The sequence below is a fragment of the Dicentrarchus labrax genome, unplaced genomic scaffold, assembly GCF_905237075.1.
Source record: "Dicentrarchus labrax unplaced genomic scaffold, dlabrax2021, whole genome shotgun sequence".
NCBI lineage: Eukaryota > Metazoa > Chordata > Actinopteri > Moronidae > Dicentrarchus > Dicentrarchus labrax.
The window spans coordinates 523225-538396 of NW_026136701.1; the positions used below are offsets into that span (position 1 = coordinate 523225).

The 15172-nt window shown below is 39.3% G+C and overlaps 1 protein-coding gene across 2 annotated transcripts in view; it reads left to right on the top strand.

Annotated features, from left to right (window-relative positions):
* The window catches only part of LOC127369764 (choline transporter-like protein 5-A), a 70053-nt gene that overhangs the window by 12648 nt on the left and 42233 nt on the right, over positions 1 to 15172 (top strand). For both annotated transcript variants that reach the window (XM_051411500.1, XM_051411507.1), the window contains exons 2-3: positions 9427 to 9475; positions 12576 to 12649. In XM_051411500.1, the coding sequence (XP_051267460.1) occupies positions 9427 to 9475; positions 12576 to 12649 (123 nt within the window). The remainder of the gene's footprint in view (positions 1 to 9426; positions 9476 to 12575; positions 12650 to 15172) is intronic.

Consider the following 15172-nt stretch of genomic DNA (forward strand, 5'->3'; position numbering starts at 1 on the left):
CAATTTGTGTGAAACTCGGTAGGCACGTGTAACGTGTCGAGATGTACAAAAAAGCCTCTTGGACCCATACCCCAACCCCATGGGAAGTCGGCCATTTTGATTTTGATTCTCACTTTTGGCGTTGTATTTGAACAAACTCCTCCTTGGGAATTTATCGGATCTGCTTCAAAATTTGTCAGTACAGTCAAAAAATGGTGCTGATTAAAGGTTGCGCTATTTACGACATTCCGTCAAACAGCGTGTCCATGGCGTGGCATCAAAGTCAGCCATTTTGAATTCCGTGCATATTTTCTGTGATTTTTCGCCTTGTATATGAACAAACTCCTCCTAGGGAATTTATTGGATCAACTTCAAATTTAATCAGCGCAATCTAAAGACATTCATGATTAAAAATTGTGCTACTTACGACATTCCGTCAAACGGCGTGCCCATGGCGTTGCGTTGAATTTCGACCATTCACCATAAACAGTACTCAACTTCAGTGTACAATGTCCAATCTCCACTAAACTTCACATATAACAGTCCTAGCCTGAACACATCCTCACAACTTCAGTGTACATTATCTGATCCCAACGTAACTTCACGTTTGATAAGATTCCCGCCCTGAACATGTCTACATGACAATATTCAGACGTAGTGATAGCGCCACCTACTGGCAACAGGAAGTATCATGTTTTATACTTTCATGTTCTACTCCAAGCAGGATGATCAGATCCAGCTGAAATTCACGTATAAAATGCAAAACACATTGTTGATGATATGTGATGACTGTGGTGAGGGCGCATGTCTGTGGCATGTGGGACATTTTGGTGTACCGCCACAAAACACGAATTCGCTATAACTTGAGTGTACATTGTCCAATCGGCTCCAAACTTCACTTGTCTGATAAGAGTTCCGCCCTGAACACGTCTACATGACAATATTCAGATATAGTGATAGCGCCACCTACTGGCAACAGGAAGTAAGCGCTGCGTGGCGATTTTGAGCTGATTTACGTGACATTTTCATGTTGTGGTCCACACGTGTTACGACAGCAGGTGACGCGGCCGCAACACGCCCCGAGTTGCGCGAAGTGCGAGGTCCCGCCCAACGCTGCTTGCAGCTTTAATTTATTGTTGTATTTTATAAAGATGATCAAACAGCAGCTGTCAGCTGACAGTCTCTGTTCAGTTTCCAAACCTGTTTCTGATGTGCTTCTATTGCAAGTGAATGTCCACAGTCTGTGATCTGTGTAAAAAATGCAACCCAGAGTTTCTCAAAGTTTAAACAGACTGATTTAGACAATTAAGTATCTTCCAGAGTTACAATAAAGAATAAACATTTTCAATATATCCACCCTTTTTGGCTAACTGAGACTGTTACCGCCACATAATTCCTTTGGAAGACATTTTTATACAAAACGAGGGCTCTGAAAAGCTGTGAATATATAACCAGTGGTTCCCAACCTTTTTCCTTAAAGACCCATTTTATATCATTGAGTAAACTGACTAAGTGAAATATTTTATGGAAATATGGATATTCAATACATATGGCTATTCCATACATAACAGTAACAACACAGAACAAGTAGTAAACTATACAATTAACGCAAATAGTGAACACAATAACTGCAGGTTTGTGTAAAATCAGCCATTTGGAGGAATTTTGAGCAGATTATTTCCTATTTTCCATATATCTTTAGGGACTTTTTATACAATGCTTTTTCTCTTTTATGTATTTTTTTCAACCTGACACCTGACGCCATTGTTCAATTAGCTCTAGTTGTGCAGAGACTGATGGCTCTCTTAGTTTGTGTTCAGGTCTTCACCGTGCCCTTCCCCTGTGAGATAAGGCTGAGATATAGGCCAATTGTATATTAATATTTTAATATAAATATATAAATAATGTGTTGGGAACCACTGCTTTAAACTCTATTCTTCTTGCAGATCATTCACATGAAAAGCAACTGAAATATAGAAGTGAGTGAGGGCAATATGTTTGTTAGAGAAGGGAAAGTGTGAATATGAAAGAGCTGTCATTGCACTGATGGAATTGCTTACTTTAATTGACTTAATGCGTAAGCAGATGGCCTCCATCTGTCTGTGGGTCTCACTTTGTAACAGATATGAAGGAAGCTGAACTAACACACACAAACATGCTGGCCTTCGATTTTGACAGTACAACACTTGATTTGTGTGTGTGAGCAAAAAGAGAGAGAGAGAGAGAGAGAGAGAGAGAGAGAGAGAGAGAGAGAGAAAGATCTGAATTTCATATTTCTCCCTTGTTACATAACTGATCTGCCACTGGAGTTGAAGGCAGTAAGCACAATGTGTGTGTATGTGTAATGTAGAAGGTGATGGAAAGGGAAAGAGATCCTCAGAGAGATAGCAGACACACAGTTCTGCCCTCTGATTATACTCCTGATGAGTCATGGAATTGTATTAGTGCATCTTGAGTTTACAATTTGGTTTACTGTCATCAGAGAATAGGAGCTACTATACAAGCTCTTATTAGACGAACCTGAAAATCAAAAAACATTTCAATTATGTTGAATCATTGATCTTGAATTTGAATCCTAATAGAAATGTTTTTACAGACAAGAGAAAAGAAAAACATCTCTTGTGAATTTTAGTTTTAGGTGCAGAGATAAGTGTGAATTCACAGTGCGAGAGCTCAGTAGGAGGGACTTTATAAATAGCACTCGATGCTTAAAGGAGCATTTCACCCGTGGAAACATTCATATTTATTGAAAGTGGGTTATATATGTAGTCGAAATGTAACATACATTTTGAATTTGGTGCCTATTTGACCGAGAAAAGACAGAAAGTGACTTTAGGGCGCATTTGTATTAAAGACAACAACTCCCACAATGCACAGCTCCGCAAGCCGCTCCCACTAACACTATCAAGGACTACAACAACGTGAATGTAAACCATTTATTTACAGAAATATATCAACAACAACAAAAATAAATATGTTAACAATAACAGTTATAGTTCCTCCTGAGCGTCCTCAACTTCTTGGTGCCCGCAGTACTGGCCATCTGGAGCTGGATATTTCTGTCGGATAGCCTGCACCACATAAGCGGGTAAAACGACACGATGGCCTCGACCCAATCTCTCGCCTTGCAGGACCCATTCCAGAAAGGCTGTTAGGCGATATTGTCTACAAGACATTGAGCACACAGTTAGCGATGCATGGTCTTTGTGTTTAGCTTGCCACAGTAGTTAGCAATGCAACTGCAAGCTGTTTGTGCAGTAAAGAAGCTAATGTTAGTTCAGTTGGCTGACGTTACGTATTAACCGGGAATAACTTTGTGATAATACTTGAACAAATTGTGTACATACATGCCACGTTGTTATAAGACAGAAAATAGAAACGCTCACTTTACAGTCAGACGTCCATGTGTCCGTAGGCGCACAGCGAGAGCACAGGCACCAGCAGTCCGCCCCAGCTCGAGCCAGTCCAGGCTCCTCGTCCACGACAGGCAGGTCCTCTGCCTCGGCTGCAGAAGCCTCAGCCGCCTCCAGTTCAGGCTCAGCTGCTCTTCGCTATATTGCGGCCCATAAAGGTAGCCACGACCATCTGATTCGACCATCATACTTTCGAAATTTCTTCCATATTACATTGATTACCATAGTCTTAACGTCTGGCTCGACAGCGCCTCCGCTTAGCTTCCAAACAAGATGGCGGTTATATTTTTTAGTTTCTGCAAGTGAAGTCCCACCCACTGATCTGTAATAGGTCTGTAGCGTGAGTGAAAAAAAAATGAGGAAGTAGTGTTTGTAGTCTCACCCCCTCTACAGAGATATGAGACTTCCTGCTTCCAATGACGCAAAATGACGATTTTTACATCATTGGAAGCAGGAAGTGCAACACTAAAATCCTTATTTCTCCCCTCTTAGGGAAAGTGAGGGAATGATGCACGACCATTCAAAAATATGACTGGGGTTCTAATGACACAAAGCTTAATGCAAATGGGTGAAGTGTCCCTTTAAAAGTGCACTATAAAGTAAATAAAGTAAAAATATCTTTGTGGTTACCCATTAAAGTACATATTCAGATATATTAAGGTATTAACACAATGATCACTAGGGGTGTAAGGAAAAATTGATACACTGGACTATTGCGATATTTTGTTTTGCAATATTATCATAAAGACTAGGGCTGGCCCCGAGTAAAGATTTTCCTAGTCAACTAGTAGGATAGAATTTTTAGAATCCATTCTTTATTCTCATATTCTCAATATATTTACATACATTGAATTGGAATTTCTCCTTTGCACTTGACCCATCCTATACACTAGGAGCAGTGGGCAGCCCTGGGTGCCTGGGAAGCCACTTGGGGTTCTGTGTCTTGCTCATGGACAGTTTAACGCATGGTTTAGTCTGTTACGTTCTTATTGTAACCTGTATTGTGATACATATTGTATCATCAAATTCTTGTACAATACACCAACATAAAGCCCTAATATTCACATACACTGACAGTGTTTGGTTTCTGTAATCATTAGTTCTGTCTAGAGCTACAAAGATTAGTTGGATAATTGATTAGCTGTTACCTATTAAATCATTCGCCAACTATTTTGATAATTCATTGTTTTGAGTTATTTTTTATTCAAGTTCTCTGATTTCAGCTTCTGAACTGAATATCTTTGGGTTGCAGCAAAAACAGGACATTTGAGGACATCAGCTTGGGCTTTGATCAACATTTTTCACAGTTTTCTGACATTTCATGGACCAAACACCTAACTGATTAATTGAGAACCTTTTATAACGCTTCTGAAGTCTCAATTAGAAAAATCAAGTGTGTAGGTTATTGTTGGTGTTTTGTCAAGGCAACATATTTACAGTACATACGTTCATACATACAAACTATACTGTAAGGTCAATCATAAACGCCCTTTCATCTCCTGTTCATGTCCTCCTCTCTGACCCCTTTACTCCACCACTGCTTCATATTTCCTGTCAATTTTACTGCTGAACAATCTAAATATATTTCCATCTAATCTTTTCCTCTGTTCCCCACCTCTCTTTCTGCCTTGTTCTTTCTGCCTTTTCATCAATTGCTTCTTGTCTTAGAAAAGTCATCCAAACACACACACCACACACACACACACACACACACACACACACACACACACACACACTTAAGAGTCATCTTTGATTTAGAAGGACTGTCTGACAACTAGAAGTTGCCTGTCAGGGGGTCCTGGGGTCGCTTCATTTTAGCTTCCATCTTGCTTCCTTTGTAGTCAAGTACTCACTCTACTAAGTAAGTGTGTGTGTGTGTGTGTGTCCAACAGGAGTGCATTAAACTTCTTCTTTCACTCAAACAGTACTCACTTATTTCTCTCTGTATATCTGTATCTATTACCAGACATTCAGACCAAAACAGCACTGTGTTAAAAAGGTTAAAAAAGTAAACAAAAAAAATGTTTTGCCAACCTATAATGTTTTGTCGAGAAATGTTCTCGAATTTTCTTTACAAGACTTTTTTTTTTTTCAAACAAAAAAAATCTGTATTGGTCAGATTGAACAGATTTTAAATTATTTGGGAGCTTGTGTTTCACTTTTAAAATTTTTTTGAAATCCTGATTTTTTTGTTTGCAGACCATAAAGATATTTTTATATATAATTGTATTTATTAGTATTAGTTTACTTAAAAACTTTAAAAAAAGTTTGACTTTTTATTTGACCTGACTTCCAGGAATGTTATTAGGCTTAGCTTTTCTTCCTTGATTCCAGCTTCATTCTTGCTCTGGTAGTGCTGTATGGTTTCTTGACACCTGACTGAAAGGCAGCTTTTTCAGGTTCGGATGAAGCCTCAGAAATCATCCAGGCTTTCTGGTTAGAGAATGATTTTATTGTGTAAACCATAAACCACCACATCATCAACACATGCATTCACACCAATTAGGGGTGAAAAAGCAAATTAATTTAGATGCAAAAGCAACAAAGCACAGCTTCAGTTAGCAGATCGCTGCTCTGCCAGACAGGAAGTCCGTTTTGATGAGAAAGACAGCATGGGCTCTGATTGGATGTTACATAACAAACCATGACTTTGATGGCTGAAGCAGTAGAATGAAAAAGGATGAAATGTTGTCGAAATGTGTGCGCTTGTCTTGCATTATGTGTGTATTTGTTTGTGCTGTCTGTATGTGTGCATGTTATTAGTGTGTGTGTGTGTGTGTGTGGGGGGGGTAATGTTAACTGCAATCTTGACAAGCCTCATTTCCATATCTTCTAAAGAACACCCAGCGTCTCTGTGAAGGAGGGAGGAAAGATATTCAGAAAGAGTGAAGAGATATATTAGATACATTATTTGTCTGATTTCCATGTTCACTTAAAAACCTCAGCCCTCCAAATAAACTCTCAAAGAAGCAAAGAATGTTACAGACTACACATCACATTATGCAAAGTATTTGCACGTCCTTGTTACGCCCTGTCTAGGGGGTAGGAGCACAACATAAAACTTTTACATAAAAGTACGAAAAAAACAATTAAGGACTTTCCATTCCTGGTCCCCAAACCAAAAACGAACACGGGTTTACCAAACAAGTGAAGTGATTTATTTACAATCGTGAACCAAAAAGTGCAACAAAAACCAGCATCAAACTTCAGGGTGAAAACGACAAACAAAAACAGTTATAACTCCTTCAAACAAAATGCTGAATAATTCCAAGTTAAACGTCGGGAGCAATTTGGGGTTCAGTATCTTGCTCAAGTACAATTCGACATACAGCAGGAGGAGCCAGGGATTTTACTTAGTTTGCAATTAAGTTTAGTTTTTAGTTAAAATGTTCCAATCCAAATCTCATCAATTTTAAATGAAGAAATGAAGAAAACAGACAAAACACTGACAGCACATAGAAAAAAGGTATAATATATACATATGTTCATTAGTGTATAATTACTACAGTTTCTATTATCACCATAGTCACTGCTCATTGTTCCCCATCGTTGTTGTCTTCATCGTCATCATCAGTCACTACTATTAGTGTAGTTTTTGGTACTGTTGTTGCTGTGCACCTTTGTCTCTGTCCTTCTGTCGTAACCTCTCTCTCTCTCTCTCTCTCTCTCTCTCTCTCTCTCTCTCTCTCTCTCCGGGGTCTGTCCTAGGTTTCTGCCTCTTAAAAGGACGTTTTTCTTTGCCGCCGTCGCCAAGTGCTTGCTCATGGTGGTACTGTTGGGTCTCTGTAAATAATGTTATAAGGAGTTCGGTCTAGACCTGCACTATTTGAAAAGTGTCCTGAGATAACTTCTGCCACCGTACAAATAAAATTCAATTCAATTCAATTGAAAATAAGAATTGTTGTGTTTTTGTTACCTTAGAATAAGCTGTTTTTATCTGCAGACACCATGTTTCTACCGTAGCAAATGGACAAACCAAACACTGGCTGTAGATAGGGTAGTTTCTCCCTCATGCTTGGGAGGTTGAAGTAAGTGAATTGCGATCTGCAACTATGGGCAGCTGTGGCTCAGAGGAAGAGCAGGTCGTCCACTAATCAGAAGGTTGGTGGTTCGATCCCCTGCTCCTCTCACTGCATGTCTAAGTGTCCTTGAGCAAGACACTGAACCCCAAATTGTGTTGTTGTGTATGAATGACTGCTCTGGTGAGCAGTTGGCACCTTGCATGGCAGCCACTACCATGAGTGTGGCATGTAGTGTGCAGTGCATTGAGTGGTCGAAAGACTAGAAAGGCACTATATAAGTGCAGTCCATTTACCATTTAACTACCCTGCTATATGACACTAATCAGAGCCATGAAAGACAGTTGATTGTTGAAAGGGGGTGTCAAATACAGATTCTTTGGGACCCAGGGAATGAGACACAACTTCAAGTCTTCAAGTCTTCAAGCCTCCAACCCAAAGCGCCTTTATATCTTTCTTGGCTCTGATTGGTTGTTTTCGTCCAGGTCTGGTGGATTCTTGCAAATGCCATTGGGATCACTAGAATGAGCCAGAGGAACCTGAATTTTTTAACAGGTTATGTGTCTCATGTACTACTGTCAGGACACAGTGAAGATTTACGCAAATATGACAAAAAGTTATTAATATTTTTATATAATTTTTATAAAAGCAAAAGCCAAAAAAAAAAAAACACAAGCAAATATACAAACACTAAATAATACACCACACAAGAAAAGATTCTTTCATGAGGGCAACTGTGGTGCAACTGTTGCAGTAAAAAGTAGGAAAGAGTGCAAATAATAAACAAAACATAAGAATAAGATTATCAGCAAGATGGTAAGCCGCTGGTGAGCCTTTTTTGGAGGAGGCTTGTTAATGACATCGCCTATCGAAAACCTGCTTTACCTAGATAACCCCTCTCTCTCTCTCTCTCTCTCTCTCTCTCTCTCTCTCTCTCTCTCTCTGTTTCTCTGCAAAATGCTAAAAGGAATTTCCACCCAAGTAAATCAATGTGTGGGAAAGTCTACATTTAACTTTCCTGTGGAATAAAATAAATGCATCTGATTGGATCTTCTGATCTGTGTTTATAAAACCTGTCAATCAAACTATTTAGAGCGAATATCGACTGATAACGATCTGTGGGCGATCAATCAAAGCACCCTGTAAAAGAGCAAATGGAGGCTAGAGCCACCTCAGCAGCCCATGCCTCTGCCCTTCCATCTATCTGTCTGAGGTAGATGAGTTGTAACGTTTGAAAGAAAGATGCATTGTAAGGTTTTTCTGTATGTCCAGCATACAACAGCAGAGTAAATAGTACAGGCTACCACACACTGGTAGAACATCCTCGGCATGGTACTGCAAACACTGAATGGAGCGTACGCAGTTGGATAAGCTGTAGCGTGTACAGATCCAATTATACATCTATACCCCAGTGAAATAGATACTGTCCAAGCCTACCTCTTTCCCATTCATTTTAAATGAAACAGAAACAGGTTCTACTGCAGGTGGTCTCCTTCCTGACAAACAACACATGAGTGTCACAGGCTTGAGTTATGAAATAACCAAGCAGGCAATACTTTGGAAAATCTGTTCCTTGACTATGACCAGCCAGATGACCAACCATACACATCTTAACCACTATAACTTTTTTCCTCTCCCATCTCGGCGTATGGGCATATCCCTCAGGGCAGCTGTGGCTTAGAGGCGGAGTGGGTCGTTCCTTAATCAAACGGTTGTGGGTTCGATCCCCGGCTCCTGGTGCCTCATGTCGAAGTATCCTTGAGCAAGATACTGAACCCCAAATTGCTCCCGATGCCGTACATTGGTGTGTGAATGTGTATGAATGTTAGTTTCTGTCCGATGGACTTTGCCATCACTGTGTGAATGTGTGTGAAAGGGTGAATGTGGCACGTAGTGTAAAAGCGCTTTGAGTGGTCGGAAGAATAGAAAGGCGCTCTACACATTTACCATCTCTAGGATTCAGTTCAGTTTGGTCTAAATTCATTAAAACTTTTTACTTATTTTGTTTTTTACAGGAGAACCACACAAATTTGATCCTACCTTCAGAGGTCCAGTCCGTAGAAGGTAATTCCATACTTCTTTGCATAGTAGAGATACTTTAGTATATGTCGAATTATATTACCTCCATACTATGCTGGCCATTTTTTAAAACATTTTGTTTTCGTTAGTATTTCCAGAATATTTTCATGAGAATCCCAACTTAATCTAAGGAATGGGAAAACAACTAAATATAAACTAAATTGTGCATCCCAGTCAATATGTCGTCTTCAGTGGTACAAACAGTCTGTCCTTTGCTCAGTCTCAGCTGGTTAAACCAGCTCATTTACATGTAAGACAATGGAACTGATATGAATTTGATAGCACTCATAAGATATGATCGTGATGTAATTAATAAATCAGGATTTATACGGGTTTATACGGGACATTTAAAATGAGATCACAAAGCGGGGACAACTTAACTGCTGCACATCCCTGACTATGACTGGGTAAGTCATAGAAATCTGGTCCTGTGTGTGTAGATGCATCATTCTGTTGTGGTTGATGTATAAAAAAGTATTTTTTAAGGATAAATTAATATTCAAATGAAACTTTCTGTACACCTGGGCTTAAGGTTTGGAAGAGCTGCTCAACATAACTGGCCATAGCATAATAATGTCAGAAAATCAAATAGCATATACAAATCTACAAATGAAATGTTCCAGAACCAAGTTAAAAATAGGCTTTATGGAAAACAGAGTATAGGCTAGAGGAACACATGTGAAAATGCTCTTTATTGACTATAGTTAATCATCATGCCCTCAAAGTTCATCTTTAAGCTCAGAGATCTGGGACTTAACAGCGTAGCAACACAACATCCTCCACCCTGACTCTCAACACTGGTGCTCCTCAAGACTGAGACTAAACCCCTCTGCCTGTACAATGTCATGTATTTGTTGATGTAGCCAGTGACAGTATCCGTGAATACGTCAGTGTTAATATCCTAAAACACAAGCAGTTATGTAGGGCCAGGTCTAATTGGTTGAACCACTGCTGAATAGTCCTCATGATGGTTGTGTCTTTCTTGAGTTGGCAGAATTAGAACTGAAATTTGAGCCAAAGGAGGATTGAGGGTGGGCCTTATGTTCTCATATCCATGGTCGAGCATGTTATCACTGTATGTAGGACAGCTAATGTGTTGGTGATATCTTGGCAAAACTTTCCTCGGAACGCGTTGTTAAAATCACTTGCCACTAAAGCATACTCAGGCTGTCTCGGCCCTGTCGATAACTCCATCCAGACTCATCCAGGTCTCGGTTGGTGGCAGGTCGTGGAATGTAAACTGCTGTGAGAACGGCCAATGTAAACTTCCTCAGAAGCAAATAAGAACGGCCTCTAATCATAAGGCGCTCTAGGGTTGGGAGGACAGCCTGTAGAGATGATCTCCACCTCTGAGCTCCACTTGATGCTCATGAGGCCCCTTTTGGGACAACTGCCGAGTCTGGTATCACAGGGTTGAGGTAGGTCTTGTGATAACCATTTTGTTGCACTTCTTAGTGTCACTTTGAAATTCGTCCAGCTTATTATGCAGTGATTGGACATATACTGGAAGGTACTAGTTGGTTTTCCCCCAGTTGTGGCAACAGGTAATCCAAGTCATGGATATTCTTTGTTGTGTGAGAAAAGATAGGCAAGATATTTCTCCTCCAAATCGTCATGTGATAGATAGATAGATAGATAGATAGATAGATAGATAGATAGATAGATAGATAGATAGATAGATAGATAGATAGATAGATAGAGACTTTATTAATCCCTGAAGGGAAATTGGGTCGTTATAGCAGCCAGTTACATTAAAATACAATAAAATACAATATAATAAAATACAACAATAGAATAAAATACTTGGATAGAAAATATAAAAAAGATTAAAGATAAAAAGGTAGGTAAGGTGCATAGTTTTTAGTTTTCAGTTGCAAGATGGTGGTAATAGTACAGATGACATGATGGTAGTGTTATTGTTAATAACAGTATATAATAATAAAAGTATATAATGATAATATTAATAATATTTATAATAATATAATAATAATATGTATATATATGACTGAACAGATATACATGTAAACACATAGATATTATACATATATATTGATATAATGTAAACATGTGTCATATATTCAGCCTGTACAAGGTGTCCATAAATACATACTATAATATATATACACAATATATATATAATATGTACACATATATATATATACACAAGATATGATATGATATATAGCATATGTATAACAGAGGAACCTACACTGAGCTTCATTACATCTCTGAGGACCAAGTCTTGATGCTGAGGCCCACTTTTCTTTAGGTTGTATGTGGGGCTATTCTCCATCTTCGAGGAATTGCACGCAATACTTCGCTTCATAGTGAGTTTTGTGGCTGCAGCACTCTCACTTAATACCAAATTCAAAACTTGTTGTCCCCATTAGTCACTTTAACACAAATGCATGAGAAATTAAGGTCCAGGTTGAAAAATACCAAAGTTCTCAGAAATTTTAAAATACTATCCCTGAACGAACAGCTCTTGAATGTCTTAAATTATGGTTATTTCTGGTGAATTTATCACATCAACTAGAAATCTTCAGTCCTCATGACAATTAGCTTTGACATACACAACACAAATAGTGTGTGGTAGCTGGTCACACATTCACATCACACATAATTCCAATCTATAATTGCATCTTTTCAGCTGTATGGATGTGAGCAAATCTGCTGTTATTCTCTTCCATTCTTTTCTCAAACAGTAATAAAGTCCTTTCTCCGTATTCCTCATTAAACTCTAAGCTCTCTTATTCTGCCCTGACGCTTGTCCTCTTATTTCTTTTTTCATGATTTATTTATCTTTCCCTAACCAGGGCCAGTGGCAGAAGTAATTGAAGAAAATTCTTTTAATGTGTTAATTCTTTACAGTAGCAGCATATGCATTATCATTCATTATCACTTCTTTTAACACTACAATGTTTGCTTTGTTATGATTTTCAACTATCTAAACATACAAATGTGTACCTGCTGTATACAGTAACAATTAGGTAGAATAGTAGTCATGGATGCAAAAGTTAACAAAACAATGTTTTATGAATATTGCTGCTGCAGACTACAACTTGTTTCTTTTCTGTCTCTTTAGAAGCTGCACTGACGTCTTATGTTGTTTGATATTCATCCTTGTCATCCTCTCATATGTTGCCCTGGGAATAGTGGGTGAGTCTACACACAAACACACGCACAAAGAGTGCCCTGAGTGTGGTAAAAAGCCTTTTTGATCAGACTCTTCTTGCAGTGCATTCTCTCTCTACATGCCCTGTTTTAGATTACCCTGAACCTTGTAAGTCCAATGCTGAGATAGAGTCGACTGTTTGGGACCACTTTACATCTTGACATTTATATAAAAAAAGAGTTAATGCCCGCTAATTTGAGGAGGGCGGCCCACCTACCCCAGCATCTGCTTTGGTTGGGAGTCTGTGAAACCGCTGCACTCATTTTCAAATGTATACTACTATACTTATGAGCAAGAGCTCACTTTAGAATGAGTTTTGTATCTTTGGACATTTCCATAGACAGTGAAATAGAGTACCTCTGGTCATACCTACTTCTCATTCAAACATTTTGAACAAACATCTGGGATATTAGCAGACATGATGAAGCTTGAGTGAGTTATGTACATTCTTATTAACCATTTATTTTGTATTTATTGTGTACTGTTTTTGTACTTTTAAACAAGCATCATTCCAATCTGTCTCGTCGATGTTTTCTTATGTATTAATTTTCCAAGAATTCAATTTATTTAGTGTTGAATCTGTGCTATATGCAACCACTTTACTGTAGATACTGACCCTTCAGTTGTTTCCTGGCTACTAATTATCTTTTTCAGCAGCTTTTGACTGCATGTCATAGTCTTCTTCAGCAGATGGAAATTGCTCAGGTATCATGGAGATTAGCTGTCTAATAAGGCTAGGACAATATGCGTATCTCCCAATTCAGTACAATCACAATACTTGGCAGTGTTTCCTCTTGGATTTCCAACCCCCCCCCCGTCCAGTCCAGTCCAGTCCCGTCACTCCGGCAAACGTTTTATGTATGAAACAGAAGTGACACTTCGCCGCAACACAAACAGATATATTTACCATTTTAATGTTTCCAGATGTTTGATATCAGGACGTTGAGCTGAGAACTGACACACAACTCACAAACCGTGACTACATTGTGCTTCTGCCCCATTTCTGATACCGTGGTGGCAGAAATTTAACAGCGGCGGGCCACTGCTCCAAAATCAACATAGAGGAAACACTGCTTGGGGAGCCATTTTGATATCTATTGTGATTCTTATTCTACAAGTATAGCGATTTAATATTTAAATGTATTGCAATTTTTGTTTGCTTTTTTAACATTAGACCATGGGGAAAAGTTAAATCTAATCTAATCTAGAGACTTCTGGAGACAGAGAAATTAGTTATTGAGATCAAAACTGTAAAGTTGGGCATTTTAATATGGGTGTGTCCTGTGCCGTCGTCAGTCGGCGTTGGCGTTCATTTTGGCCGATTCGACATGTAGAATCTGCCAGTGGCCATCGGCCTCAATGACCAATCTGATTGGTGGAGTGCTCGCCATTGACTAGCAAATCAGTGAGTGCACAAGAAAACCGAAGGTGACGATGGTAAACATACTACGCCAGCGCCAGTATCTTGTTATTATTAGCCATCATATTTTCCGTTCATCAATAATGATCCTTCTTGACTACTATCAACACTCTCTGATGAAAACAATGACTGACGACAGCGTGCTCTGTGTTTACTAGGTCTAGAGTGATCCGTCATTTCCGGTTTTAATTTTTTTTGGGCGACAACACAGATTACCACCGCCTGCTGTTATGGGGACGTACAGTATTACGCCTTGCGCATGCGCAGAACGTACGCTCCAGTCGGCGTTGGTTTGGTGTGTTCGGAGGCACTTTTTTGACCGACTCGGGGAGACGGGAGCCGACTGATCAGTCTGACTGCTTTTCTGCCAACGGTCAGCTGTCGGGTTGGTCTGTCCTGGCCTTTACCAGCCATATATTTTGCCGCTTGGTTTTGACCCTTTGAGGTTGCTGTCAGGGTTGCAGCTACAGAGTAAGAAAAATTACCTGATTTTACCCAAACTACTATCAATAGCAAACACTATGTAAATAAATCTCTCATAAATGGCAGCATGCAAAACCAACATCAAGTCAGTCTATGAAGTGCAGACATATCACGAAAACAATCTCTTCATATCCTCTGTTATAAGAGTAGCAGCACCTTTTGGTGTGTGTAGTGAATGTGTGGATGAGCAAAAGACAAAGAGAGAGAGCGGTGAATGTGAGCCGGGCAGAGGAAAAATAGAGCAGTAAAGTTGTCAGTTTATCAGTAAATGTACAGTGTAGGTTACAGTTAGTCAGTAAATAAAGGCTGCAGCTTCTTAAGACCAAAGTAAAGCTCCTGTGTGTTATTTCTTGGTTGTTTCCTCAACTGTGTTGCTCTGATGAGCAGCTCCGCCTACACTCAGGGGGTACTATTCAAAGTAGGGCTGGGCGATATATCAATATAAAAAATATATCGATATATTTTTAAATGTGATATGGAATTAGACCATATCGCATATATCAATATAGTTCAAATTTGCGCTGTGATCCTTGCTCCAAGCAAGCTGCTGACCCGGAGCTCTCTGCACTGCTCCCCGCACCCCTGCCACCGCCCCTCCTCTTTC